This window comes from Glossina fuscipes, unplaced genomic scaffold (genome assembly GCF_014805625.2).
Source record: "Glossina fuscipes isolate IAEA_lab_2018 unplaced genomic scaffold, Yale_Gfus_2 86, whole genome shotgun sequence".
NCBI lineage: Eukaryota > Metazoa > Arthropoda > Insecta > Diptera > Glossinidae > Glossina > Glossina fuscipes.
This window is the reverse complement of record NW_023998440.1, coordinates 46,827-74,261: the sequence shown is the minus strand read 5'-3', so window position 1 is coordinate 74,261 and position 27,435 is coordinate 46,827. Positions and strand designations below refer to the sequence as shown.

Below are 27,435 nucleotides of genomic sequence, written 5' to 3'. Positions count from 1 at the left end.
GTGTGTGCTTCGGCCGATTTGAACCGTTTTCGATACGAACCTGCGTGCAACAACTTTCAATGTATTTGGAAAATTTGAACTTGATACCGTCACTTTTAGGCCCAGGAGAGTGGTTACGACAGACTTACAAAGATGGGCAGGCGGATTGTGCTTAAATCGATTCAGAATTTGATGGTTATCAATAATATATGTATTTTGTGGGGCCATTGAACTTTTTTCCAGTTGTTGAAAAACTTTTGACATCATCCTTCGATGATGGCAACACCTGTATTTTTGGGCCTAGGAGAAAATTTTACCACAGACATTACGCAGACGGACATAAGTAAACCAATTCGGTTTTTGGAAATTGTTTCTGGGAGTTGCAAACGTTTTGACAAAATGAGTATACGACCCTCCCTTTGGAAGTAGGTACGCAAAGGATAAAAACTAACTCCCTTTGCCAGGAACTATCGGGGAAAGATATTAATAAAAGCCAAGGATTTTTCTCATGATTATACGACATCAATTGAAACAGATTTTGCATATGTAGGTATAGAGCGTCCTGAAGAAGTAAAATAAACGTTCTTTTAAACTATACGACACCGAGTCGTCGTAATAAAGAATTGTGTTACGTATACGGGACGGTTAGTGAAATGGCTTGCGAAACAATCTGGAATTAGTCCACGTTTACAATTCTTCGATTGCTTTAATTTTCAAACATGCTCCGTTGCCGCCATTTTTTTGGCTTGTTTCCGTGGAACATAATATGGACCCTCGATAATCTTCAATTTATCAAATCGTATAGAATTCATGGCCATTGAGGAACCATTCGCGGAAGAAGTTTTTTCTAATGCTTATGTGTTTACGCTGTTTGCTCCTCCTTCAAGTTATTTTTTTTTTAATTGTTATAAATGAACAAACACTGAAGAGGTTATGACTTCAATTCCAATTGGGATCATGCTTTGTAGATAAATGGCGATACTGCATTAAATTGCAATACATACAGTCTCTTATACGGCTCTTGGATAGTAATAATAATAAATTTACGGTCTGGGAAATTTTCATGGTCGTGGAAATTTTTTTTGGTCGGGGAAATTCGTGGTCTGAGATATTCTTCGTGGTCGGGGATGTTTGAATTTGTATTTATTGGAAGCCACTCTGTCTTTTAATAATGTTCTAGACCCTTACTTTGAATATCTCAATGAGGAAGAGACCACAGGTCTACTTCATGTTTTGAGGAGATACCTCCATAGAAAGGCGATATTCAGTGAATTTTTCTATAATTCCTGTACGGAATGCTGCAACTCGGAGAATTTCGTTGCAATAAGCGATAGATTTTTTACTAAGGTAGTGGACATTTCTACACTGAGTGGGCATGGAAGCGTATCAATGCCAGCTTTAATCGTAGTTACGAAAACGACCCTAATGCTGGCTTTTCGACGTCGGATCTTCACCGTTTCTTTTAATTAATTCGATTATCGTTGATTATATTTAATTTCCAATCGAATATTTCGATTAAAATGAATAAACTAAATGAATAAATATTTGTTTAGATATTTGTGTATATATTTGTAAATAACACGGTTTGCCAATACACTTGTTTTACACGAATTCTTTCTTTCTGGTCGTATGGTATACTTTTCTGGTCGTACAGTATACTTTTCTGGTCGTACAGTATACTTTTCTGGTCGTATAGTTTTGACAGTTTCAATGATTAACAAAAGTTAGATATGCACGTGCGAGAAATTTGCGCTTGTTAGTGAGAGAAATTTACGTTCGGTTTTGTTAGTGCGAGAAATTTGTGTTCGATTTTAGTTAGAGAATTTTTGTTTGATTCTGTAAAGTCACACGTGAGATGTCCATAGCCTATATAATTGTTAATTAATTGGAATAAAATTAGGTAAGGCTACAGCTCGCGGTTTCTCCTTGCATTAGCTTTAGCACTGATACATATTCGTCGTGCAGCTATAGTAAAAATAATGACGTCACAAAAAATGCAACAATGAAATGTGAATTCATTTATTTTCTATTTTGCAACTTTGTGTAAAACTAAAGAAATCTACTTAATTTTTTGCCAAACTCTTTTTATAACTATTTAAATCAATTATATGGCAGCACATTTAATTTTCCTTTATAAACACTAATGTCCGAAGTAATTATTATTATTATTTTTTGTATGTCGAGTTGAGATAGACCAAGTCAATGAATTTGTGGCTTGTATGTGTAGACATTAAACAGGCAAGAAATGTATATAAAACATAACAAAAAAATATGACCGTGATGACTAAAGCTATAATATGCTAAGTCCGTACATATAAAATCCGCGATAGCTCGCATTAACAATTACATAATTATTTGAACGGCACTTCGTTAGCCCCATTTTGTCAAAGCGATTCAAACTCGCAATCGATATAGACGGTACTATTGGATCTTCCCCCGGATTTCCAAGTGCACGCATCTGTAGAAATATAGATCCGCAGAAATTATTCCAAGACAAAAAATCCTTCTTTCATTTTTACATTTGAGTTTATTTCAATTCTTTTTTTCTTCCATAGTACTAAATTCCTTAAAATTTAGTTTTGCACTAATCCTATATATAAAGTACTTCATACGCTTAAACTATTAACAATATTCATAGGTATTAATTGAAAGGACATTTCTTATTACAGACATTCAAAGCTTTTTCCGTTCTACAACACTAGAATTGTTGTACAAAAACTCAGATAAACTTAAATGAGTGAAAAAATTGCAATAAATTAAAGAATAAATTTACAATAATTGCGTGAAATTTCAATACGTATTTTTACTTTTGCCTAGAGACATTTTTTCGCATTTTTATTAATTTTTGATTTTAATGCTTCTAAATAAAAGTTTGTTTTTTTTTTCTTTTCATTTTCAAATAAATTACATTAGAACAAAAATTAACACAGTAGGGATTAACTGAATCTGTTTTACTAACTCATAGACTTTGTAGTATTACTTTGTTTACATGAAGTTTATTCAATTTCTGTTTTTTTTTTGTTTTTGTTTTTTTTTTATATTAAGGAGTTTTTAGGTAAATACATAACCAAAACATTTAAAAATTTTTACGATATTAAAAAAAAAATCTTATTTTTTTTGTTTTATACACACAATGCTAACGAAGATTGATTTTATATAGTTTATTATATATATATAGTTTTTTTTATTTTTTTTTTTTATTTATAATAATTTTTTATTTTTTTATAACAATAAAATCGAAAACGATTTCATCATATTTTTCTTATTTTTTTTTTCTTCTTGAAATTAAATTACAATTAAAGAATCATGTGAATCATCTATGTGTGTATCAATGTTTTCTTGTTCTAAAAGTAATAAATAATTTGATATAAACTTTCTTTTTTAAATATGTATTTTCTTTAGCAATATTTTATGAATTATTATATAAGTATTGCTAAATGTTTTCTTGTCGTTTTTTCTTCACTTTCTTTTGCGAATAGAATTCTTTGTAGTTTTCTATTTTCCTTTTAATAGATTTAACATTAACCACAATTAGGTTTATTATTATTGGTTTCGTATTGTTGTTAAAGCTGTTAAATCTTTTACACTTTTATATTTGTTGTTGTGTTGTGTGTGATTATATTATTATTATTATTATTATTATTATTATTATTATTGTTCTTATTATTATTGTTGCTGCTGTTTTGTTTCTTTTTGCCGCTATTTTTCCTTTTCTTATTAATGTTATATTATTATTATTATTATTGTTAATATTATTATTATCATTACTATTATTATTATTATTATTATTATTGTTGTTGTTGATTTTTAGAGTTGTACTTAAGAAATAGTACTATTGAACTAATACAATCACTTTCATGAAGCGTACATTCGATTAATATCATGCTGGTATTTATCTTGGATATCTTTGCGTTTCAATTTAAAGGCCGCAGTAACTAGGCCCATATCCGGCGACCAAACTTCCTTGCACAAAGTTATAGCGGCGGGTACTTCATATTTTTGTAATTTACCTAAAAGGAAAACAAAAATCAGTTTGTATAAAGACAGATAATGTAGAGTGTTTCTATATGCATAATGAAGTCTCTTCATCTTTTGACACTTTTGGGGTTATGTTCTACTCTTTATTCCAATTTATTTGAACGCACTGAGTTGTGAATGAATTGGAAATATATTTTTTATTTCTAAAATAGTCTCATCTCAATAGTCTCAATAAAACACACAGATGAATGGAATAAACAAAATATAACGCCTATGGTCGAGAGAGTTCACTGTGTCAATTATTTGCCTCTCTCTCATTAAATGGAAGGTCAAACTGTTTGAGTAGTACAAACATTTAGTTTCAATAAAATAATAAATGAATCGATTTAATGCAAGAAATTATTCACTTAATGATTAATTCTGAATAAATTTTTGCTTCATACTTACACTTCTTCGCATGTTCCGCAATCTCTTTGATAACAGTTTTCTCCATTAAAGGATTCGAACACAAATCCTCAAACGATTTACTATCTAACCCATTCCGTTGAGCCAATTCTTCTAAATGCTTTTGATTTGGTACCACCAGCGCCACTGTATACTGTTTCGTCGGATCACCATATACACAAATATTTTCCACTAACGTGCAAGTTTTCAATTCGGACTCCACTTTACCTAAGGACACATATTCACCGGCTTGTAATTTAACTAAATCTTTTTTACGATCTGCAAAATGGCATAAAAAATATTAAGTTAAAGCACGGCTTAGAGAAAACAACTGAAAACGTTACAACCGGCTTGAGGCCAATTTATGATGCCCGTCGTTTCATCCAAATGCACAAAAGTGTAAAACAATTTGCCCGATCGCGTACAAGTTTTCCTCAGTATCAGCTTCTTTTAGAGAGATAAAATATTTTGCCCAAACTGACCATATTTGCAGGTCCGTTCATGCAAACAGATTTCAGAAAAAATTTGCAAACGTTCGCGAAATGTAATCTGGAACATTTTCTCTATTTCTGACTCTGTTGTAGCCATCCGCTAAAAGCCTTCTACCTCAACTTTTGCAACCCTCAATATTGCAAATGCGGAGGTGACAAATAAACGGACTCAAAATCTACTACACTTTCGTCATTTGGCGATGAGCACAAAAAGTTGTCACATATAATTACCAATAATTTTAAGTACACCATCAGGATGCATTTCTCCTATATCTCCGGTTTTAAACCAACGCTTTCCATCTTCTTCAAAAAAGTCTTCAGCCGTTTTACTAGGCAACCTATAATAGCCCATGGAGACACATTCACCTCCTATCAGAACCTCTCCCTGCAAATTAAATAATTAAGTGATTGGATAAAAAAATTTGATATAAATTTTTAAATTTCTTGCATAACTATCGGCAATAGAACGAATTATTGTTATTAATTACTATTTTTAATCCGCCTGAGTAGCCGAAGGGGAGGAATCTCGACTAGCAAGTCAATGGTCGTGGGTTCGAATCTCAAGTGCGGTAGAGTTTTTAATAAAAAGCCGATAGCCTTAGATGCTAGTGCTTTTAAGAGTTTAGTCTTAGAATTTATTTCTCTGGCGAAATTAATAATAATAATAATAATAATACTAATAATTACTATTTTTTTAAAGATTTCTACGAAAACTCTCACATAAATGTTTTTACATTAACAAGCGATCACAAAAAAAGATGAGGGTCTCAGGAGGGTCTCACAACAAATGTGCTTGTTAACATATACAAAATGAGCTTTTCGAAAACCTCGAAGAAGGTGCAATTCAAAAGACAATAAAAGCGGAAAAGATATAAAGTAGATCGCTGGTTAATCCGACCTTAGTCTGAACTTTAAAATCTTTTAGAAATTAATAATGGATAATCTTAGCTTTTTAATAACAATTCCTATGATTTCAGATTGCAAACAAAAATAAAAAGCAGGCCTTTCTTTTGTTCATATTTGCGTTATCTCCTAGAATGCAATCGCTTGTAATTACCCATTGCTAGATTATTCAGAGCTAGGCTTGTACCCCGCATAATCGCCGATAGTCTGTAATGAACTGAATACTGTTGACAGCAATTTTAAGCCTACGTACCCTTCAGAGGTAAATTTTTCTATTGTCAGGCAATCAGCTAAAGGCACACGTTAGAATGAGAAAACTAATTAAAATTCGTAGCAATTTATGCACAACAATATGGGCATTCCAATGTAAGCGCGTCGACAGAAGGAACAAGAATACGACCAAGTCGGTTTAGAATTTTACGCTAACTGAGCAAATACTTTATTAAGTTTCTAATGCGTACATTTTAATGTTGACACGGAAGAAAAAATCTGATATACCTCTTTCGATGAGGAACTGACAAGGTAGGACTTTAAAAAAGACTTTGAGAAAGGGGCTCTTGAACGAATACTCGTTTCTTCTCCGATTTTTTTTTTTTTTTTCTGATATGCGAAATAAGCCAAGGGATCCCTAAAACGTGTAACACGATGATGGTCAGAAAGAAGTGAGGAAAGAGCAAGGGAATAACCGCAGTCAAGTTGGTGAGTGTTAGGACTTTGCTAACTGAGCACTGACTATAGTTATTTGAATCCACCAACGGTGGCAGCCGCGTTTCACATCTACTCGGCTCCTCATTTACTTAACACACTTTAGCAATCCATATGTTTCATTTTGTTAGTCACGTAAGTTAGTCCAATTGATAAAGCTATGAAATTTACCGTGGCACTGCTTTTTAACTTCTCAATTTATGACACTAAAAAAATTAATTTTTTTTATAAAATATATGTGTTTAAGCTTCGCCCCACCTGAGGATACGGTTTATTGGTAACACGATAGTTGCCTTCTTCCCAATTCACCAAACGTACATCACAAATCGTCAAAGGAGCACCGGTGCGACCATATTGCATATCACGGTCTATGGTAAAGATACAATAAAAAAATAAAAAATAAATATTGTGAATAAAAGGTGAACTGATATACCACTCACAATCCATGACCGTAGCTGCTGATGTTGTTTCCGTTAAACCGTAGCCTTGTATTAAGTCCACGCATAAACATACTTTTATTTGCTCGTGAGTATCAGGCGACAAAGGAGCGCCGCCAGACATCATAAGACGCGCGCGGCCACCCATTAATTTCGCAATTTTTTTGAAAATTAATCTATAAATGTGAATGAAAACATAATGAAAAAGCCGGTAAATAGTGACGAGCAAGTAAAACTAAATGACTGGAAACAAATTTTCGGCACTTACTTATCGACAAGGGGTGTATGATAGCCCCTTTGAATCCATTTGATTTTATATTGATAAAGAAATTGAAATAAAGCCTTTTTAAAAGGTGATCCAGCATTCACTTTGTCGTTTATGCCTTTCGAAATTCGATCCAATATAAGCTAAAAGTAAAATTTCCAATAAACTAAAGTTTTTTGATATATAAACATTTTCACGTACCGGCACTGTGGTCATGCAAGTGGGTTTTAAAACCGTGGCGTCGCCTTTAGAGCCTTTCATTATTTTACTACTACTATCGATCAGTGTAAGCGGAGTCGAATAACCGATGGCAACTCCGGTCATTAGGCAAACACTTTCGGCCAACAATTCAAAAACGTGAGCCAAAGGAAGGAAACTAAAACGTCAAATAAAAACATGGATATAATTGTTATTACAAAAAAAAAAAAAAAAAGAACAAAAAAAAATTCTTACCCAATTAACAAATCGTCGGGATATATAGGCACGACATCGCAAAAACCTTTCATTGTAGCTATACAATTTCTATGTGACAATAATACACCCTTCGGTGTACCCGTCGAACCCGAGGTGTACATAATAATAGCAATGTCTTCTGCTTTCGGAGGAACACTCTCTAAAATTTTAAGAATTAATTTTAAGAATATCTTAGAATTTTCATTTTCTTGCTCCAATTTTAAAGGCTTATCATACCAAATTTACTCTCCTGACCCATACGCATTACTTGCGAAAATGGTAATATTTTGACACCTTCTTTAAAGCCCGTCGTTTCAGTTTTGTGTAATTGGTCCTCCATGAAAATAATGGTATTCACCAACGGGCATTTGTTTAATAACACCTTAAATTTTGGCAAAAGATCGTGTGAGGTGATTACTGTTGTCACTTCCGTCTCACCAATGCAATGGGCTACACCTTCATCGCCCAGCGTCGCATACACGGTGACAATAGACATGGATTGTTTGAAACAGCCGTGAGCAGCGATCATCCATTCCGCTCGTGTTTCAGCAAACACAACAACATTCCGGCGAGGCTGTTGACCGCACTCACGTAAACCACGACCGAACGCCGACGCCATACGTTCAACTTCAATAAAATTTTTCCACTTGTAATCGCCCATATTGTACTTTTTGAAGACACGTCCGTTCGGTTGCAACTCGTCTTCCTCGCTTAAGATTTGCCGAGTGCCTAAACATCGTTTTGTCGAATGCGTTCGCGTCACATAATTAAACATCTTTTCAAGCGTATCAATATTCGCTTGTAGCATCTTAATGTGGACATCGCGTGGCGGTTCAATTGTGCGATACGTAACAGCCGTACTATCTTTTGTTACAACTTTGGCCTGAAAAGGAAAATTTCAAATTCATTTCATTTTATCGTAAGAGAGAGAGAGAAAGAGAGAGAGAGAGAGAGAGAGAGAGAGAGAACGCTAATAATAATCAAAATATATTTTCCTAAATAAAGCCCACGACATTAAAGTAACCGAAACTCAATCCATTCAACATGGTGCCCATCAAAACTAATGATAATAATAAAAGTGATTGTTTTAGAAAACACAAAAAAAAGAAAACAAATAACACATTTAAGTGCTTTTAAGATTGGTATTAATAGCCAAACACCTTAACCCAGCACCAACCAACCAACGAACCATACAATAAATTCCGATATTTACAAAAAAAAAAAAAAAAAAAAAAAAAAGAAAAGTTAATTGAAAATTGAGAATTAAAAGAATATAATAAAGAGTAAAATCTTATTAAACCTCAATATCATCCGTTGAATAAGAACGAGATTGATCCTCTTCATTGGCCGTTATCAAAGGTATAGCCTGTTTAAAAACATACATAAACACAACGATACAAATCGATGATTATACAAAATGTATTAGAAAGAAGATAAAAAAGAAGAAAGAGAAAATATTTTTAATATAAACTAAGACTGTCTTAGCGTATGAAGAAAAATTCTTTAACTGTCTTGTACAAGAATCATCTTTAATGTATTTTACGCAATACCAGACTGACTGCAAAATTTAACACAACTAACTAACCTTCCGAGCTTAATCTACAAGAAGTTCTGCAAAATTCGAATACCACTGCGTTCATTTTCCACAAATTCCGCTCGTTCATCATGCTAACATTCAAAATATAAACCTAAAGGCAAGATATAAAAAAGTCAAAAAAGCTACTAAACCCAAAACTTTTTTTACACGAATTTGAAATAACACGGTTCACTTGTGGAAACAAACGCACTCTGTTTGTATGAATATTTCGTTCCAACACGAATCTAAGAAAAAAAATGAAAAAAAGAGTTTAGCCATTAACGGCAGAAATAATTCGCGAATGCTTCGAAACTTGCTACAAATGTTAAGCAACATTTTCTTACTGCTGATCCTGACATAGAGCGCGCTTTAAAATTCCAACATTATCTTAAGTTTTCTGCGTTTGGATGTAAAGAATTATGTAAACAACTTGAGAAACCAGAAAAGCAAATGCTAATAACAACAACAAATCAACAGAGGCCGTTAATACCGAACGAAAGTCCGTAATGAACGCGCACACTTGTTATCAAGTAGCGATGAATAGTTGAGAAATTGATTTTTTTATCTAAGTTTTTATATGTTGCACTTATAGACCGAGTTTTTGCGGCTGCAATAACTAAAAATGATAATCGAAAGTTCACACGTATACACACTTAGTGGATGGCAGCAGGGGAATTTCGGGGATTGGCTCAATGCGTCAGCAAAAACAACCAAAAACAAGTAAAAACCTTAGAAGCATTAGATATCCTACCACTTCGCTGAATGCACTTATTTATATAACGATTTTTTTTAAATAAGGTATTATATGGGAATCGAACAAAAAACCGGATCCAAAACCATCCATTGTGTCAAAACTCGAACCAAATTTCAGCAAAATGTTCCAAACTTTTCGTTTTGCAGACTAAGCACAAGAATAGAAGACGGACAGACAAGGTCAGATAGATGCAGAATTACGTCCTGAATCTTTCTTTCTGATCGGTGTGATTAAGGGTGGATCTATTTCAAATTCTTCTGTGGACCAAGAAATTTAACCTAAAGTTTATCGTTCGTGCCCCAAGGAATTTAAATAGGTCCGTTGCATCGAATTTAGTTTGAAGAGATTGAAATCATTCGCAAGTGCAGTTGCGACTGCAAGTGCCCTATTGAGGTGGTACCTATTCAGACCAATGCAAATCTCTTACTCATGGCCGTATTACCTATTCCATATAGTATGCATGTATGAGATTCCAAGTATTTATCAAAGTCTACGTGTTACTGAAGTCCTCATAGTCTCCGCAATGCGCTCTTTACAAAGTAGTATTCTTGGTTATTTTACATCATATAAGATTAACACACAAACTGCGCAAACCAAAGTAGACAATTTTCTCACCAAAAAAAAAAAAAAAAAAAATGGAAAAAAGAAAAACCCTTGGTTAGAGTAAACTAACACAATTGATGCCAAAAGCACACTTTAATTCATATATAAGAAGAGGAGAGTTTATAAACACAAACCTTAACACGTTTGGATTCTTGTCTTTGTTTCCACGGTCTTTGTAAAACCAAATACACCGGCAACGTAATTATATCACAAACAAAGGCAATGGCCTTAATGGCACCAATTGCTCCTTGAATCCAAAAGCTGTCCATTCTGAAATTGCAAAGAACAAAACAACAACAAAAATAAGTATATGAATGTAATTCCAAATCAGTTATAAATGTATTAAAATAAAGATCAAATATTACAATGTAAAGGAAAATGACATGCAAATTTTGTTGTCGAACCTGTTAACACCTCTCGTAGCAAAGCACTACTAAAAACTAGACGGAAAAGAATTACAAAATTTTAAAATCAAATACAATGAAAACATGCAGTCGGTACTTGAAGATTTTGTTTTTTCGCTTTTTTGTCTTTCTGCTCTTTATACCCATGTTGTAAACGACGAAAAGCGAGACAGATAAGAAGCACACACACACACATATATATATATTCACTTTATTATCATCTTCTAATCAGTAAAATAGATTTTGTAATCAATAAGCTTTTTAGTTTTCAGTAACGTTGGCTGGGAACGAATTTAAAATACCTGTTCAGTGTTTTGTAAAAGTAGAAAAGCTATCCATAAATCGGAATTATATATTCACCCTTGATCGTCTGAAATCCAATTCTGTGTTTTCTTTTTTGTGCCTACCGAAGAACCTCCACGAAGACCAACCAAAATCGCTCTACATTGTTTCCATTGACCTGTATAGCGAAAAGTTCTGTTTAAAGTATCAGATTAAACTCAAAAATCGGTTCCAAAATTGATTAACATTTACGACTCAATATTTCTAAAAAGTTTTCATTTGTGTACTAGTCACCATGAATGACGGTGTTGCAGGATGTCTTAGAGAAGTGTACAAAAAAATTCGTTTTAGTAATAAACGGTGTGCGCCTTATCTTGCAGTCAAATGTCACTCGAATGTTTTATTTATCTCTAAACGACTGATTAAGCGTGCAATATAAAAATTGAAAACTTTAGTAAGTAAGTTGTAAACAAGTTCGCTTCTCATTTAAAGAATGATCGCTAGCTAGCAAGGAAAGTAGAGAGCGGCTTTCTCAGATCTTCTGTGCGAGTTTTTCGTCTCACGTTTCCGTTTCGTCAACGTGAGACCCGCATAGTCAGGAGTGCGTGCGGTTTTTAAAAAGAAATGATTAATGTCCTCTAAAATTTACTTCAAAGTTTATTTGTTTAGGACCCCATCTAGGGCTATGCACAATCTTATATATCATCTTGAAAAGGCATAGATGTGATTGCAAGCAATATGCCACGTTTAGTGTAATCTTATCGCTCGCGCTAATGAGTTTTAAAGTCGATTAAAATGTCTTTTGAATTTTTTGTAAATGTCGAGACTTAGAAAAAAGAATGAGAGAGAAATAGAAATGGTCGTCTCCCAACATGCGCTGCCTAGTGAAGTAATGACATTTCGTTTAAAACGCAAGGGCGCAGCACATACGCGTTTCATCTCAACAGATTTCAAATGCAAAGATGCTGATAAAGAAATTATGAAACGTTAAATTTCGTACTTTGTTCGAAGTGTGGCAAACCATTTTTTTACACTCAATTAAATTTAAGGAAATGAACAAATTACATATTTTGCTCAAATGATTAAAGCTCCAATCCCCATCTACTCAAAATTTCGAGCCGATGTGTTTTAAAAGCAAACGTTAAGCGGACTGACCTCGCGTGGACATTTTTAAATCAATTTAGAAAAGCTCGATCGGATCGAGAGTACGTATAACGCTGCGGTCGGTCGAACGGTCGGAAATTTCTTTCAATTTAAAAAGGATGTGAAGTCAGTGCAAAGACACAATACGAAAAATGTCCGCAGAACTCTGTCAAGTCACTAACAGAATTCTGTTAACGAAATTTCAGAGGGATTTTAGTCAAATAGATCTTTTCGAGAATTTTTTTTACCAAATATTATAAACAAAACATGTCTTTATGTAAATTAATCAATATTTGACTGGATATATTGAAATTCGTGAATATTTGCTCGAAGATCATTGAAAAATCTACGCGAATTGTCTTACCATAGACTTTCTGTGCTAGGAGTTACGAAACCTTGAGTCCTGGTGTTTTACGTGTCGATCTAATATTTGAGAAGAACTCTTCGGAGAGTTTTTAAAGACAATAGTTCGCGAAAGTACCACAAAAGTATTGAAGTGCGATGTTGCAACGGAAATTGCCGCTTTATGCAAAAATTTCAGATCATCTTAACCTAAACGGTTACCATAACAAAATCCACGTTATGCTATCGATTTTGGAATGTAGGGTACTAATGCCTCTTAGGAAGCAATGGTGGCAGGCTCCGTGTATCCCAATTGTACAAAAGCGTCAATGTAAAAGCACATTAATCTGGGACGGATTGATAACTGCGGACTACTACGGACTTCAAATGCAGGTTCGATTTATCGGGTGCCAGTTTGCTAGCTAATTGAGCTTTCTTCATAACAACTGTCGCAAAATCTGAAAACATTCCGAAAAATTACAGTCGTTCATCTGTTCGCTCCATCATTGCATTGTGTAGAGGCAAAGCATTACAAATTTCGAAGCAGGAGGTTTTTCGACAATTTACATGATCTTGCTTTTCAAATGAAAAACCTTTTATAAGCTCAGTCTCTATGGGTAACTGATGTGCTTGTTATTAATTTTAAAATATTCTTGGATCTTGGATCTTGGACCTAACGTTCGCTTACAAAAATTCCATTTCAAATTCATCCTTGCGTTGAGGAAGTTAAAAAGGCATTTTATCAAGACTTTGGGTGACATGAACCCGTGAAGAACAGTCATTCAAAAATTGATAAGAGGTTCGCAAACCCGAGTAAGAAACAAAAATCATCAGCGTGCTGTACGTGTGTACGTGTGTGTGCACATTATCTGAAATATTTTGTGAATGAACTTTTACACGCAAGTATATAAATAAACGTTTTCAAATGGATGATGATAATAATACCCGAAAAACCGTCCCACAATACAATATTAGTAAGAACAAAAACAACAACAAAAACAACAACGATAATTATTTAAACAAACATGTATATGAAAAAAAAAAGAAAGCAGTTTGTACTCACTGTGCATCATCTTCGATAAACATTTCGTCAACACGTTTTCGGACTTTAAAAATTGAAACGATTGTTCTTGTTGCCTTGATTGACGTGTACAGTAGCGGCTACTACTAATTGTGTGATGTATTGATGTAAATAGTACCTCTAGTATACGAATAGTAGCAGATATCAAAAACTTTTAATGTGATGTGTGATGAATGGATGGTTGTTTTTCCTTTAATCCTTGAAGCGTTTAAATTAAGCTGGACACTGGGATAATTATTTCTAATAATACAGTTTTTCCTCTACTTTGTCGACATTCGACACAATACCGGATATGGATGGATGCAGTTTGATTCTTTTCTTTAAAGCAAATGAATTCAATTATTTTCGGTGTTGTTGATGAAATCCTTTACCGCCATAGATACTTGTAAATTAGTGTTTTCGATATGAAGGAGTTGTGCTCTATTTATACTCTTATCAACTGGACACTTTTCTTTCGATTTTTATTCTTAATTAGCCTAAAATGTAAAGCAGAAGAATGAAAGTGAAATAAACATCGGAACAGATCAAATGTGAAAGTAATGCAAATAAGAATTTTAACAACAACAAAAAATAAATACCGATAATAATTATAAGTAATATATGTGTCGTAATTGATGCAGCCTAAGAATTTCTCACATTGACGATCGCGCACTTTCCTATAAAATACTAATAATGGATATTAAAGAACCAAAAAAGAGAGCACATAACAAAATTTTCCAAAAGTTTTTTCTTGTTAATGACTGACTGACTATATACCGTTTGAAAAAAGGACTCCTGTCCATTACCCGGGCTAGCGCTATAATTAAGAAGTGCGAAGTCGACACAACCGGGTTGAGTGTGTTGCATACCAACACATAGAAGAACAGGCGAACATAATGAAATAGACGGGAAATTTTTTCTCTTTTCTACATTGTATTTAAAGGGTGTGAAGATAAATTCGAATTTAACTAGTAAAGACACCTACCATTTCTGTTAACATACCTCTGTTAATTACATAACAGAGCTCAGGTTATATAATTACAATTGAGATATAGTTGGTTTGAAAGCCTAGTCCGTCCATATTAAAAAAAAAGGATATATTTTTGTGGACATTTCATGAATCCATATAAAACTACCTTTCAAACAAACTAAACAGATTCAAATTCTGCCTATGGGAACTATTTTTAATGGTATTTGAAATTTTGTATGTTAGCGACAAATACATATGGAAAAACATCCAAATTTGACACTCTAGTGCGGCCAAACTAGAAAATGTCGCCTATATTCACCTGTATCATGTGAATCTTTATAAAAGTACCTATCGAATGGAAAAAAAATTATTAATTATCGTCGTAACTATAGTAAACGCTCAATCGGTGTAGACGCAACACCAATTGATTAAGGACGCACCCATAAGACGACGGCCACCGCTCTCTCTATATCTCTTTTCTCATTTCTTTGTAATCGTCCTCGTGTTACACAAATAGGAGACTTTCGCTAAGTGATTGGTGATTTAAAATAAAAAAATTAGAAAAACTGAAAGAAATCGAGCTAGGCTTACAAATGAATTTTGGCGTGTACTGAATGCGGTGCATTTAGTGAAGAACATTTTAAGGATCTAAGTTGCTTTTCAAAGGAGTGACAAGAGCTAAACATACCATTACAAAAAATTTTTTATAACCACGAGAAGGGAGAATATATTCAAATACGGAACATGCTTATATCTGCACCAAAGATGTAAAGCTCAAATAGTATAGAAAGAAATGCAGCATTTTCATGCAAAATAGATAGATTTACTCACTTAATCTCTAAACCAAACTTTTAATTAATATTAACAAGTATGAAAATTATATTCGAATTTGACCGAATCTTTCATATCCGTCACCGCTGCCCTAAAAGAAACAAAGAAAGTAACAGAAGTAAATTTTCATTCTCTATAATATGGAATGGGCGCGAATAAATTTTTTTTTTTGTAGGCGTGTCGTTGGAAACGTTTAGGGCACTTCCAAATTTTTTAGCAAATTTTGGGGTGATATCTTCATTCCCGCCAACGAGAGAATCTATACCACATACACCATAGGATTTCGCAGACGGACAGATGATACTTAGATGCATTCGGAATTTGAAACTGGCCAAGAGTTTATATTCCTTATGGGGTTTTTGAAGCTTACTTCCGCGTGATATAAAGGTATTTTAAAAAAAATTTAATTTTCATGCACTATAATATGGGGTAGGCGAGGTCGACCTTTCCAATTTTTATATAGGCACTATGGCCCATGGAATGTGGATTCAAATTATTGTGCATTCGTCTGCTACAGTTTGCGTGTAATAAGCAAGAAAACAACTTTTTATTCCTGTGGGCGTGTCCTTCAACCGGTTTGGCCGGATTTTCAATGCCAACTTGCGCTTGAAGAACATGAAATGTTTCTGCCAAATTTGAAGTCGATAGCTTCATTTTACAACAGATATTACAAAGACGGACAGACGGACGTGGTTACATTGATATAAAATTTGATGCTGATCAAGAATATATATTTGCGTTGTGGGATCTGCGTCTGGGGTGCTTCCTTCTGAGCGCTGCAAACGTTTCAACAAAATGCGTACTCCCCCCATCCTTCGCTGATAGGAATAGAAATTGAAAGCACGTTTTATTATATGACCAGCTGAGACGGATGGTATGAAATTACATACACCAAAATATATGTAAATGTTTCTCATTAAATTATTCGCTTCATTTTCAACTTATTCTTTATAGTAATTAAAGATGCCCAAATACTTTTTGTATAAAGAGCACTTTTAAAATCAAGTAACGTGCAAAGCGAGAGAGAAGTTTAGAAAATCTTACTGCTACCCACTCTATTAAAGAATTATTGCAAACGTTTTGGTTTTCTATTATTTCGTCAAGCGATTGAAAAAAAAAAACCTTAAAGATATTTTTACCAACCATGAAAGAAAACTAACATTCGACTTAGGCGTCATTTTTTGATGCTTAACACCTTTTCTTGTTTTTCCCCTCCCAAAAAAAAAAAAAAAAACTCTAAGGCGAACATAGTTCATTCTAAATATACAGCAAATCTATGCAGCAATCAACGTAATATGCTACGTGATTGTAAATATGAAATAACGTAACAGCAAGTCAATGATGCAACGTAGGATAAGCAATCAAAGCAAAACCCGAGATAGGAACATGCGCCGATAGTAACCCACTTAACATACCTGAATAATGTAAAATACGTAAACATAATGAAAATATATTAAATACTATTTGTTGGACTTTCTTCTCAGTTCTCAGCGAAGGGAATTCAAAAAATCAATAAAGCTGGTTAAGGAACTTAACCCGTAAAGGGTAAAAAAGAAAACTATAAGACCCATGCTAGAAAAGTTTCGACACCAAAACCATTCGAAGGGCAAATATACTTGGATTGGATCGATCATTAATGTCTGTTCAAGTTCAGAGAACTTTTTTTTTGTAATTCGGAGCATGAACATATTGCACTATGCGTGCACGGAGCAATCTACCTTACACAAAGATTCAACAAAAAATAGAAACGTAAATAATGATCGCTTGTTAGCAAGCAAATAAAAATTCAATTACTTAGAAAATTTTAATAGACATAGGTCGTGGTCGACGCTGACGTGTGATATACGAAAAAAAAGTTTTATTTAACATGCAACAGACAGTCGGTCAACCCCTTCTTGTACTCATTCGTTAATGACGGAAACTTATAAATAAATAAAGACATCGTGGTCGCTATAAATAGATTTCAATGAGATTTACTTTACTCGTCTGATGAGTTAAAAGCTCACATATTATAACACTAATGGTAATTAAAATTTAATATGAAATTTAAAGAATGGAAGATTGTGGAATTTCTGCCCATAATTATTTGAAAAAGTTGAGCAAACTGTACTCGAGTGTAAACAAAAGTTGACTTTGAGCACCGGATAAACTTATCGCAAGCAAATTTGTACAATCCCGTCCTCAAAGTCTGACATTAAATCATGGAATAGTTAAGCAATCCACTATGGTGAGGTGAAAGCGATAAGTGTCTGGGTCGAGGCTTAACCTTACGACGGACACAACCAAATGACGGACTTTCAAATTGAATAGGTACCGCCTAGTAAGTGAGACAGTCGCTATAAGCTGGCGGCCCAGTACACTTGCAGTATCTTCCGACTTTCCAAATATACGGTCAAGAAAATGCGTGACGTCTACCTGCGCCTCATTATTTATAGCTGCCGGGGTTTTTGGGGTTACCACACGCACGTTACTACGCAACTAACCGAATGGCAGTGCCTACCAGTCAGGGCTCACCGCCGCCGTTTCAACCAGAGTATACGCAGCTCTATCACTCCCACTTAGAACGCACTTAGAAAGACAAGAGATTCTTCACAAGCACCTGTTTGGGCCGCCTCCCTCCCCAGATATATGTGTCAATAGAAAGAAAGAGGTGTCGTCTGCTCCGTGCGAAAGTAGATTTTTTTCCATTTAAAAGCCGATCTTTTCTGCTAAACTTATCCATAACTTTGATCAACGTTCCCCTTTTACTGCAGGGTAACTCATCAGACAGCAAGATTCCTTTTGTAGTCCTAAACATTCTTATTAGCTTTGGCAAAAATAGCGCAGCTATCATCCTAATCGGTATGTCCTACGTATATTTGGCGAAAATCTCAAAATGAGCCATACCTGAAAGGCGGTTCTGCAAAATCAAATCTGACGCGCAAGTAATCACATTGAAAATGGGCCGTGGACGTTCTAAACTTGGATCTTCATTAATGTTTAACGCATTTTTAGACCACTTTATCCATCTTGGTTGAAAATGCGAGGAGATTGACTCTACATGTCATGGACAAAGGGTGAAATATAGACATTTCTTGTTTCTTTGCCATCGCATAGCCCGGGTTCGTACATTTAGTGCCAAGAAATTTCTGAGTTGCCTATCTTCTAAATATCAGCACACTCTATCCCAATTGTTTTAATCGCGAGATTGGATTGTTCCGAAAGTAACTTCGTTCTCTCACTAACTGAGAATTGAATCGTTTCTTTTCAGAGTCCACTACCCTATCATATATAAAAAGTCGAAATTTGTGGCAAGGGTTTAACGTGATCTCCTGCCTGAAAGGCTTAACCTCACGGTGGCCCAAGCCACTTTTAACCGTACTACGCCCCCTGGCGAGTTAGACAATCCCCACAGAGTAGGGGCCTAAACAGCACCAGAGTCCAGAACAGTTTATTGTGTATGGAACAATAAACCCCACTCTGGTCAATGGCGAGGCCTAGCTGCACTCAATTGTTCCATTTTAGCTAGGAACTCGCCAACCACAACCACCACGAGTACTCCCCGAAGGGCCGCACCCAAGCAGTCAGGACTCACAAATTGATCAACTGACTGCTTCCGCCATAAGGCTTCCACTGTGCTGTTGATCAATTACCACCATTACCCGCAGGCATCCGTGACATGTGTTCAAAAGTAAAAATAGGTAAAAGGGGAAAACTTATTCGTCATATCCCTTTTCCATTTTTGCATGTATTAATTAATTTACCAGACATCTTCTATCAATCGGCCAAAGGGAAGGCCGTCCGTCAATTCCTTATAAAAAGTCGAAAGCAGCATTTTCGAAATATTTCCCCAGTGTGCTGTCGAAAGGGGTAAAATACTGTGCAAAGTAAGTAAAGGAAAAATAAAGATCACGCCAAACGCCACTGCCATGTCGTTCCATCAATTTCGATGTTGAAAGTTCAATGCCTACTGGAAGACGGACTGGATAAGATGATGCCAATGTAAAGACAATAAATCCATACAAGCCGACGAATATAACAACTCGTGAAGTCGCTGAGAAATCAAATTTATCGAAGTCGAGCGTTCATGAGCACGCAGGCAAAATATTCTTACCTTCTCTATAAGAATATCGTTTTGCATTTTGGCAAAGAAAAAAACAAGATTAGCTTCCAAACACCACAACGTACGAATAACTGTAGGAGTCAGCAGATGGGAAATTACTGTGTGGGCTTAAAATTGTGCGCACTGCAGCCGCCGAAACTCAACTCTGCAGCTTTGCAACGGATGTATAAAATCAATAAGTTTTTATTCTCCCATAATCTCTTTAAAGTCTCTAGAACAAAATTACAAAAAAAAATAACATGATCTGTGCATTGAAAGCAATATTATTGATTCAAAAACAAACAACAACAAATATCAGCTAATTCACCCACCCATAAATTGATGCAAACATTGAAACCATTAAAATATTCATTAAAGTATTTATTAATTTATCACAAATTCATTTCATTAAGTTTTTGCTAATTTAATGCTCATTCCGTAAGATGATACTTTTGCGTTTTATTCGCCGAGATTAAGCGAGACACTCATCAGAAAGATTGAAAGGAAAGGTTGTACTTTTTGTATTGTTTTTGCGTTTCTTATTTTCCCATTTATATTCAACGTTTTATTTGATAGGGACGTATGTGCGTACTTTGAACCTGATCATCCGATGCTTTACGGCAGCCGGATTGCATGTGTACTTTAACCTTTAACGACTTAAATTATAAATTGCAAAAAAAAAACAAAAAAATAAAGAAAACAATATCGCCCGTTATAAGACGTTGCAGTTTACAAACAAATGCTTTATTATGTATATACGTATGTAAGCTTTGTACAGCAACATCAGCAATCAATTGTTTTATCCGGTTATCAAGATAGTAGTAAAACAAAGCAATTTTTACAACAATTTTTTATACGCCCTGTAAACTTACTATGTCGCGTCTATATTCCATTTAATAGCGATATGCGATATAGTAGTAATCTCATCAGTACACGTGAGGATTGAGTATTTTTTTTAAAGTCATCTAAAAATTGAAAAATTGATTGAAAGTAATCGCGCCTAAAGTCCGCGAATGGTGGAATACTAAAGCCGATCTTAACTAGTTGTGTATCCAATTTTCACGTAACTCTACTGTCGTGCAAGTTTCATATTCACATTCTCTTACGATTTGATATTGTATTCGCATTTTTGCGGCCATCACCGAAGAACGATGACGAGTGTATTCACTTTGTCAAAACGTTTGTTGCGCTCGGAAGTCGACTTCAGAGAATCAACATTGTATATATATATATTCTTGATGAGCGTCAATTTCTGAAACAAATTAAGCATGTCCGTCTATCCGTCTATCTAACGCCTGTTGTAAATATTCTTTTGGTAAATATGGAGCTATCGACTTCATGCACTTGGAGGTTGGCATAGAAACGGTTGAAGAACACGCCGATAGCACTGTATAAGGTAAGGACAACTTTGTTTCACAAGAACTATAAAAAATTGGTGTTCTACTCAATGCTCTTAAACTATCGCAGATAGATTTACAAAACTTGAACATATGTGGTAGCATCTCTGCGAATATGGAAGTAATTGACCAAACTTACTCAATATTATAATGTACCAAAATGTAATCCTTTTTTCAATACCTTTATAAAGCGGAGAAGCAAGCTTCAAAAGCCCCACAAAGTATATAATTATTTGGCCAGACAGATTCATAATACACTTAAGCATCTGTTCATCTGTTTGTCTATCCATCTTCTCAATTAGGTATTACCCATGGGAAACTAAAAGTTTGTAAAAAATTTCAAATATGACCCAAACATGTCAGACATCACGTCTATAACACCTGCACGTCGGCACAACCAAAATGCAGAACACCTTGGGCTCCGTGCCTTTTGCTCGTTACTTATAAGCTACGACAAGTACCTTACATAAATCTGCAAAACATTATTCTGCAAGAATATCAAAAATCAGCGACGCCTAGCCCATATTAGGGAATATGTCAATTTATAGTTGGTGACGGGTATAAAGGGTTCGATCGCAACCGGATATAATTTTCTTAGTTGTCAAGTGTAAGGCCTTTAAACTTAAAGACTATCACATTAAACTTTGCGGTTTTTTTTAACTGCCAGCATCCAAGTAGATTTGATATTGGACAAGTAAAAATTAATGGATTTTGAAATATGTACATCGATGTACACCAGCACAACCCATTGAAATAGTGCAAATGCGCAATGAACTATTCTAAGTAGTGAGATGCATTCTTATATGTCTATGTACATAATCAAGCAAAATTGTCGCACATTACATCCAAGGAATATAGTGGGTTAAGCAGTCGCACCGCAACGACTAGCAACCTGGGCCAACAATGTAATCGCTACTCTCAAAATTGATGTTTTTCCTTGTCCTAAGAGGATGCCGCCATTGCCACCCATCGTGTGAAACAATGTAAAATCTAATCTACCGAATTTTTCCACTTTTTATAGTAGTTTCTCACCGACTTTAAAGATTCTAATTATTTACGGACCTGGTTACTTAGCAGAATCAAAAGAACTTTTATAGATTCAAGTCCCAGTAAGCGGATTTTAAAGAAATGAGTGAACTAATTGCATTCCTAGTCTTATAGGCAGGCAAATATATGTAAAGTAAATTATGCTATTCGCATATTAATGTAAGCAGTTGTGTGAAATTGTAAAAAATTAAAATCAAAAGTAAAACGTGATTTGAGTATATTTTTATAGGTCTCTTACACCAGAATCGATCACAAGAAACGCGATTAAAACGTGTGAATAAATAAATGCATTTATATTCGATTAATTACTTGTTTTACATATATATTACGGTATATAGGAGTGACGGGTCTAGAATTAATGAATCGCTTTTATTACATTCTATTCTATAAAAATTAAATCGCAACCTTCACTTTTGTCACATTAACTCGCAACTTTATGAAATATGTATGCCTACAGTGTACAAACAAAGTCGAGATACAAATGATGACAAGCACAAATACCTAAATCTATGGTAAAAATACTATCTCCTCACCGGCCTGAGAGCCATACTTTTGCTTTAAATATTTGGAGATTTTCTTATATGCTTGTGGCAAACGTTAGAGATTTAAATGCAGGAGTATACCCATTATAGACAAATTTATATGCATGTAAGTCATACAAATAGATACATAATGACCTTTCACTGTATGTATGTATGCTTCCGGAGGCTATTCACCTAATCTCAAAAAAAGGCTTAATTTCCACTGAGAAGAACAACATTGTCTTTCGGCTGCTGCAAGAAGCATAAAAGGGAAGCGGTTTGTCTAATTTGTGTCCACTGCTTACATAAGAAACTATATCTGCACACTTCTTGATGATATTTTTAAAATTAATTTTTTTTTTTTTTTTTAATATATTCCTTTACTCAAAATTTTGTTAAATTTGTGTGTCCGTCTTCCTCTCTTATCCTCTTCAATTTACAGGCTGCAGCTTTCGAGATATTTTGATGAAGAATGGTACACTGATATTTTTAGCTCCAAAGACGAATACCGCAGAAAAAGGTTTCGGATCGGACCAATTTTTCGACTAGTTTTGAAAAGTCGTTATATGAGTAACGGTAGTGATGTAGGGTATTTACGGGTAAGACCACTACAATATTTTTACACCACTATTCTACACCACTTATGGTACGAGGCTACACTATGTATGCAACACCAAGAAGGATTTGAGGTAGGTCTGCCTTTTATTACGGCAGTTGAAAGCACTTCAGAAAGTAATTCTCAATCAAACTGCGCTTGTCTGTCCATCTTGTTTTCCCGTGGTCAAGCCATCATTAGTCACATCAAAAATTTCGATAAAAGAGTGCGTATGTGCCAGTAAAGGCGCGGAGGCTATTTGCCCAACTTGCTATTCCACATATAACCCTGGCCCTGCAAGCATTATGATCCTATAAAAAAATTACAATTAAAAAAAACTCTAATGCATAAACTTCGGGACACCTTAATATTTTATATTCTTTCGAATATTTCTTTATTTTATATTACTAAGTACTGTGTATTTTCATATTTAAAGTAATTCATAGTAAATAAATGGAATTTTTATTCACTACATGTTTAGTTGTGTAACAACTAAAAAAAAACACTCTGTACGTATACTTTTTTACAGTGATGATTTTCTCACGAGTTTTTATTTGTTTGCTTGCATATGCAAATAATTTCAGAGATTTTTTTCAATGACATATTGCACCTAAGCATAATTCCTCAATTGATGAATCGCACATAAACATATCGAGTAACGTGCATAAAGTGAAAGCTGAAACTTATATCGATATTTTACAGATCTGTGCCCTGCTCGTCATTTATTTTCATTTTAGATGTGGGGCAGAAAATGCTTTACACCGCAGGCAATATGTGAGCCGTGTATATTGAAGGTGGGGTAGGAGCCCATTTTTCGCTATTGCGAGATATCTAAAAGTTTGCCTTTGAACAAATTTAAAAATATTGGCGTAAGCATTAAAAGACATTTTTTTTTGTTTTCAGTGGCATTAGAGATACCGTAATTTAAAGTGAAGATAAATTCGAATTTAGTCAGCAAAGAAAACAACAACAACCATTTCTCATAACAGAGCTCTGTTAAATGATTAGGATTACGGTATAGTTGGATTTGGAAGCCTACTCCGTCCAAATTAGAAAGCATAAAATGAATTTGTCCACACTCCATGCATCTTTATGAAACTACATTTCAACATTTCAAATAATATAAACAAATTCAAATTTTGCTTTCGGAACTATTTTTGAAATTTGCTACGCTAGCAAAAAATGTCGCCTATATATTTACCTGAAACACGTAAATCTATTATAAATAGAAACACGCCTCGAACGAGATAAGCCAGTTCAAGCTTTCCTTGCCAGGACTATTTTCAAGAATTTTATTATTAAAAAGAAAACTTCATTTTTCGAGAAAAATGACTTTAATGCCGTACTTTACAATTTTTGGATTATTTAAAATGTTGCCTCGCCCGCCATGATCCTTTTATTCCGTGCTTGATCATTTAAAGGATCGTTTTAGCCGTAAAAAAAAAAGGTGATCTTCTGAAAATTGAAATGATAGAAGTTTTCGTCCCACCGCTTAAACTAATAATAGTAATTATTTACCGAGCAACACTTTGCAAATACATAGTGCATTTAAAAAGTTGCCTTACAATCACAATTTAAAGGAATAAAGTCTAAGCTATTCCGTCCATCCTACGAAATTAAAGCATACAAAGCACGGTTAATAGTTTTTAAAAGGAGAAAGAAGAGTAAAACATTCGAATAAGAAGTATACCGTTCAAAAAGAAAAATGATGAATATTCAATAAAAAAAATCATTTGTCATAAACATCATGTCAGGCATATTGATTAGACTTTGCACTTTTATCCTTACTAGTGATCTATCAGTTTATTTATTTATTTATTTTTTTTTTTTTTTTTTTTTTTTTTTTTTTTAAATGTAAACATCAATAGATCGATTACTCCGTTTCTTACTTTTTACTCGACTCCTATAATATAAATTTCCAATTCATTGTAAACAAAAAGTGCCCAAGTTTACATTATATGCTGCACGTATACTACGTACGTAAATATGCGTACACTAAATATATCGTATTCGTACAAGTTTCAATGTCATTTTCGATTTGATTTCTTTCATTCTGCTGCTATAGCGTCTTCTGAAGAAAAAGTCCAAAGTCTAACGTAAATTGTATATTGTATACGTTGTTTGTATGGTTTGTCGTCTCGAATATCTTGCATGTTAGTCAATATAAATGTAACGAACAACACAATGACAACAACAATTAATGCTAACAATAAGCACAATACTGCCACCTCTTTACTAGCGAAAAAGCAAGATAATAATAAATGACTAAAATAAGTGAAAAAAAGAAGAAGAAAAAAAAAGTTGTAATCAAAGTGCACAAATATCAATTTCTTCATTGATATTTAGCGTCTCACAATTCCATACGATTGTAATTGAAACAAAGTTCATTGTTGTTGCTTTTAACAAGAGGTATATCAATTAAATCTATTTGTTACACAATCATTTTCATTTGCCATAACATCGTAAGCATTTAATGGGTCAGTGATAAGGTTTCAATTCGTTCATCATTCTGTTTAACGTCTGAATTAGATGGACGACTCTCTTTGAAACTATGATAAGAATATTATGAAACACTTCCTGTAATAATAATAAGTTACATACCATAAGTAAGTAAACAGACATAAATATATTAAAAATTGTTCATCTTAATTTGAAAATTCTAACCCGATTGCGACATGATGATCACATTTCTTCACACTTCCATCGAAGGAGGAATAAAGAAGATAAACTAAATTTGTTCTTCCCTTTATAGCACGTAGATACACGTTTTTGATAGTCTACGACATATATGCAATTTTCTCTCATCTCGTTACGTCCGTCCTTCTGTCGGACATCTATTATTGGAAGGTTTATGATTGCAAAAAATTTGTGGAGATTGGGAAAGCAGAAACTTGGCATACCTCCTCATATTGCAACTTACACTTTCTATCAGATCCTAGTGATACCTGCACGATATTTGTATTACCAAAATCATCCACAATCTCAGTGCGTGAAAAGCATATAAACTCTAATTCGCCGCCTATACGAGGTTAGAAATTACAGAGAAGACGACAGTACATAAGAAGAAAACACAGATATTTCGTATGTCTCCCGAAGAATTGAGAGTAAAGGATTGTCAATTACACGACCACAATACCTTGCAATTATCGTACTCAGTACCGAGAGAGGTGAAGGGTACATTCATTTTATCCAACCGTTTGCAACACCGCGAAAGAAGCTTCATAGTCCCCCTAAAGTGTATATATATTCATGATCAGCATCAAACACTGAATCAGTGTGAACAAGTAAATATAGTCTATTTTATTAGCTACTGATCATTAATTGATGATTGGTACTGTATATTTGTGATTCGTGTCAAATTTTGAATCCGCTTACACATGTTTGTCCGTCAGTCTATTCGTCTTCTTATCCATCCGTTTAAGTGCTTGCGGTAGCTTCAGTTTTCCCAAAAATCGTTGGTATTTACCGAATGCAAGTTGTCACTAACCGATCAGTAAGTACTATGTCTATAGTAATCGTATGCTCATTTTAACTAAGATCACGTACCAATCGTAATTAAAACAGGATCTACGCCAAGCATCCGCATCCGGCTTGTGAGATCTTCGAGAGCGGCTAGCTACGTTTAAAATTTAAAATAATTCAATCTGCTCGCACATAGCGATGCTACAAATGGATTGCATCTGGCTTCACGACCAGCCCTGCTATGCACCTATTAATTACAAGATTTAAGTGTTCAAGTATTCTTTTTTTGTTCATTAGCACTTTAAATGAGCGACTTAATAAGAAGGAAAAATGCCACATTTTCAATAATAGTTGGCCTTGGCTTCCGCCCACCGCCCCCCTCCCGCACTAACACTCTTAAAATTAAAATTGATCTTTTGATGGAAAAAGTTACCCATCCCAGATCTACGCACTAAAGAAATTACCCGGATATGCGTGTCTGTTACGCTTTTTAACTACTTAGTTATGTGGTAGCCTATGTCACAATTTTTTTTTAGTAGGTCTGTCCTGACGTTTAATCACTGTTTACACCATACTTTAAATTGCGGCCATAAACGCGTTGAGCACAACTTATCTAGACATTTCATCTCTAATGACTCAATACATTCTTGCCACTCGTGGTCGTTAACGATTACCAACGGGACGTCAATCTGTTCAAAGCCGGGATGAACAT

General features: G+C 34.4%; 1 protein-coding gene across 5 annotated transcripts in view; it reads right to left on the bottom strand.

Moving 5' to 3' along the window:
• Nucleotides 1-3,729: 3,729 nt before the first annotated feature.
• LOC119638271 (long-chain-fatty-acid--CoA ligase 4) overlaps nucleotides 3,730-27,435 on the bottom strand; it is a 39,456-nt gene continuing 15,750 nt past the window's right edge. For 2 of the 5 annotated variants that reach the window (XM_038034951.1, XM_038034952.1), the window contains 11 exons: nucleotides 13,823-14,316; nucleotides 10,723-10,858; nucleotides 7,893-8,538; nucleotides 7,656-7,815; nucleotides 7,404-7,578; nucleotides 7,206-7,345; nucleotides 6,941-7,113; nucleotides 6,759-6,868; nucleotides 5,124-5,277; nucleotides 4,405-4,680; nucleotides 3,730-3,989 (listed from right to left, as the gene is read on the bottom strand). In XM_038034951.1, coding sequence (XP_037890879.1) covers nucleotides 3,835-3,989; nucleotides 4,405-4,680; nucleotides 5,124-5,277; nucleotides 6,759-6,868; nucleotides 6,941-7,113; nucleotides 7,206-7,345; nucleotides 7,404-7,578; nucleotides 7,656-7,815; nucleotides 7,893-8,538; nucleotides 10,723-10,858; nucleotides 13,823-13,845 — 2,148 coding nt within the window. In that variant the 5' untranslated portion in view covers nucleotides 13,846-14,316 and the 3' untranslated portion in view covers nucleotides 3,730-3,834. Of the gene's footprint in view, nucleotides 3,990-4,404; nucleotides 4,681-5,123; nucleotides 5,278-6,758; nucleotides 6,869-6,940; nucleotides 7,114-7,205; nucleotides 7,346-7,403; nucleotides 7,579-7,655; nucleotides 7,816-7,892; nucleotides 8,539-8,955; nucleotides 9,055-10,722; nucleotides 10,859-10,992; nucleotides 11,038-13,822; nucleotides 14,317-27,435 lie in introns of those variants that run through there. The other 3 variants (XM_038034954.1, XM_038034953.1, XM_038034956.1) reach the window with 3 other exon arrangements.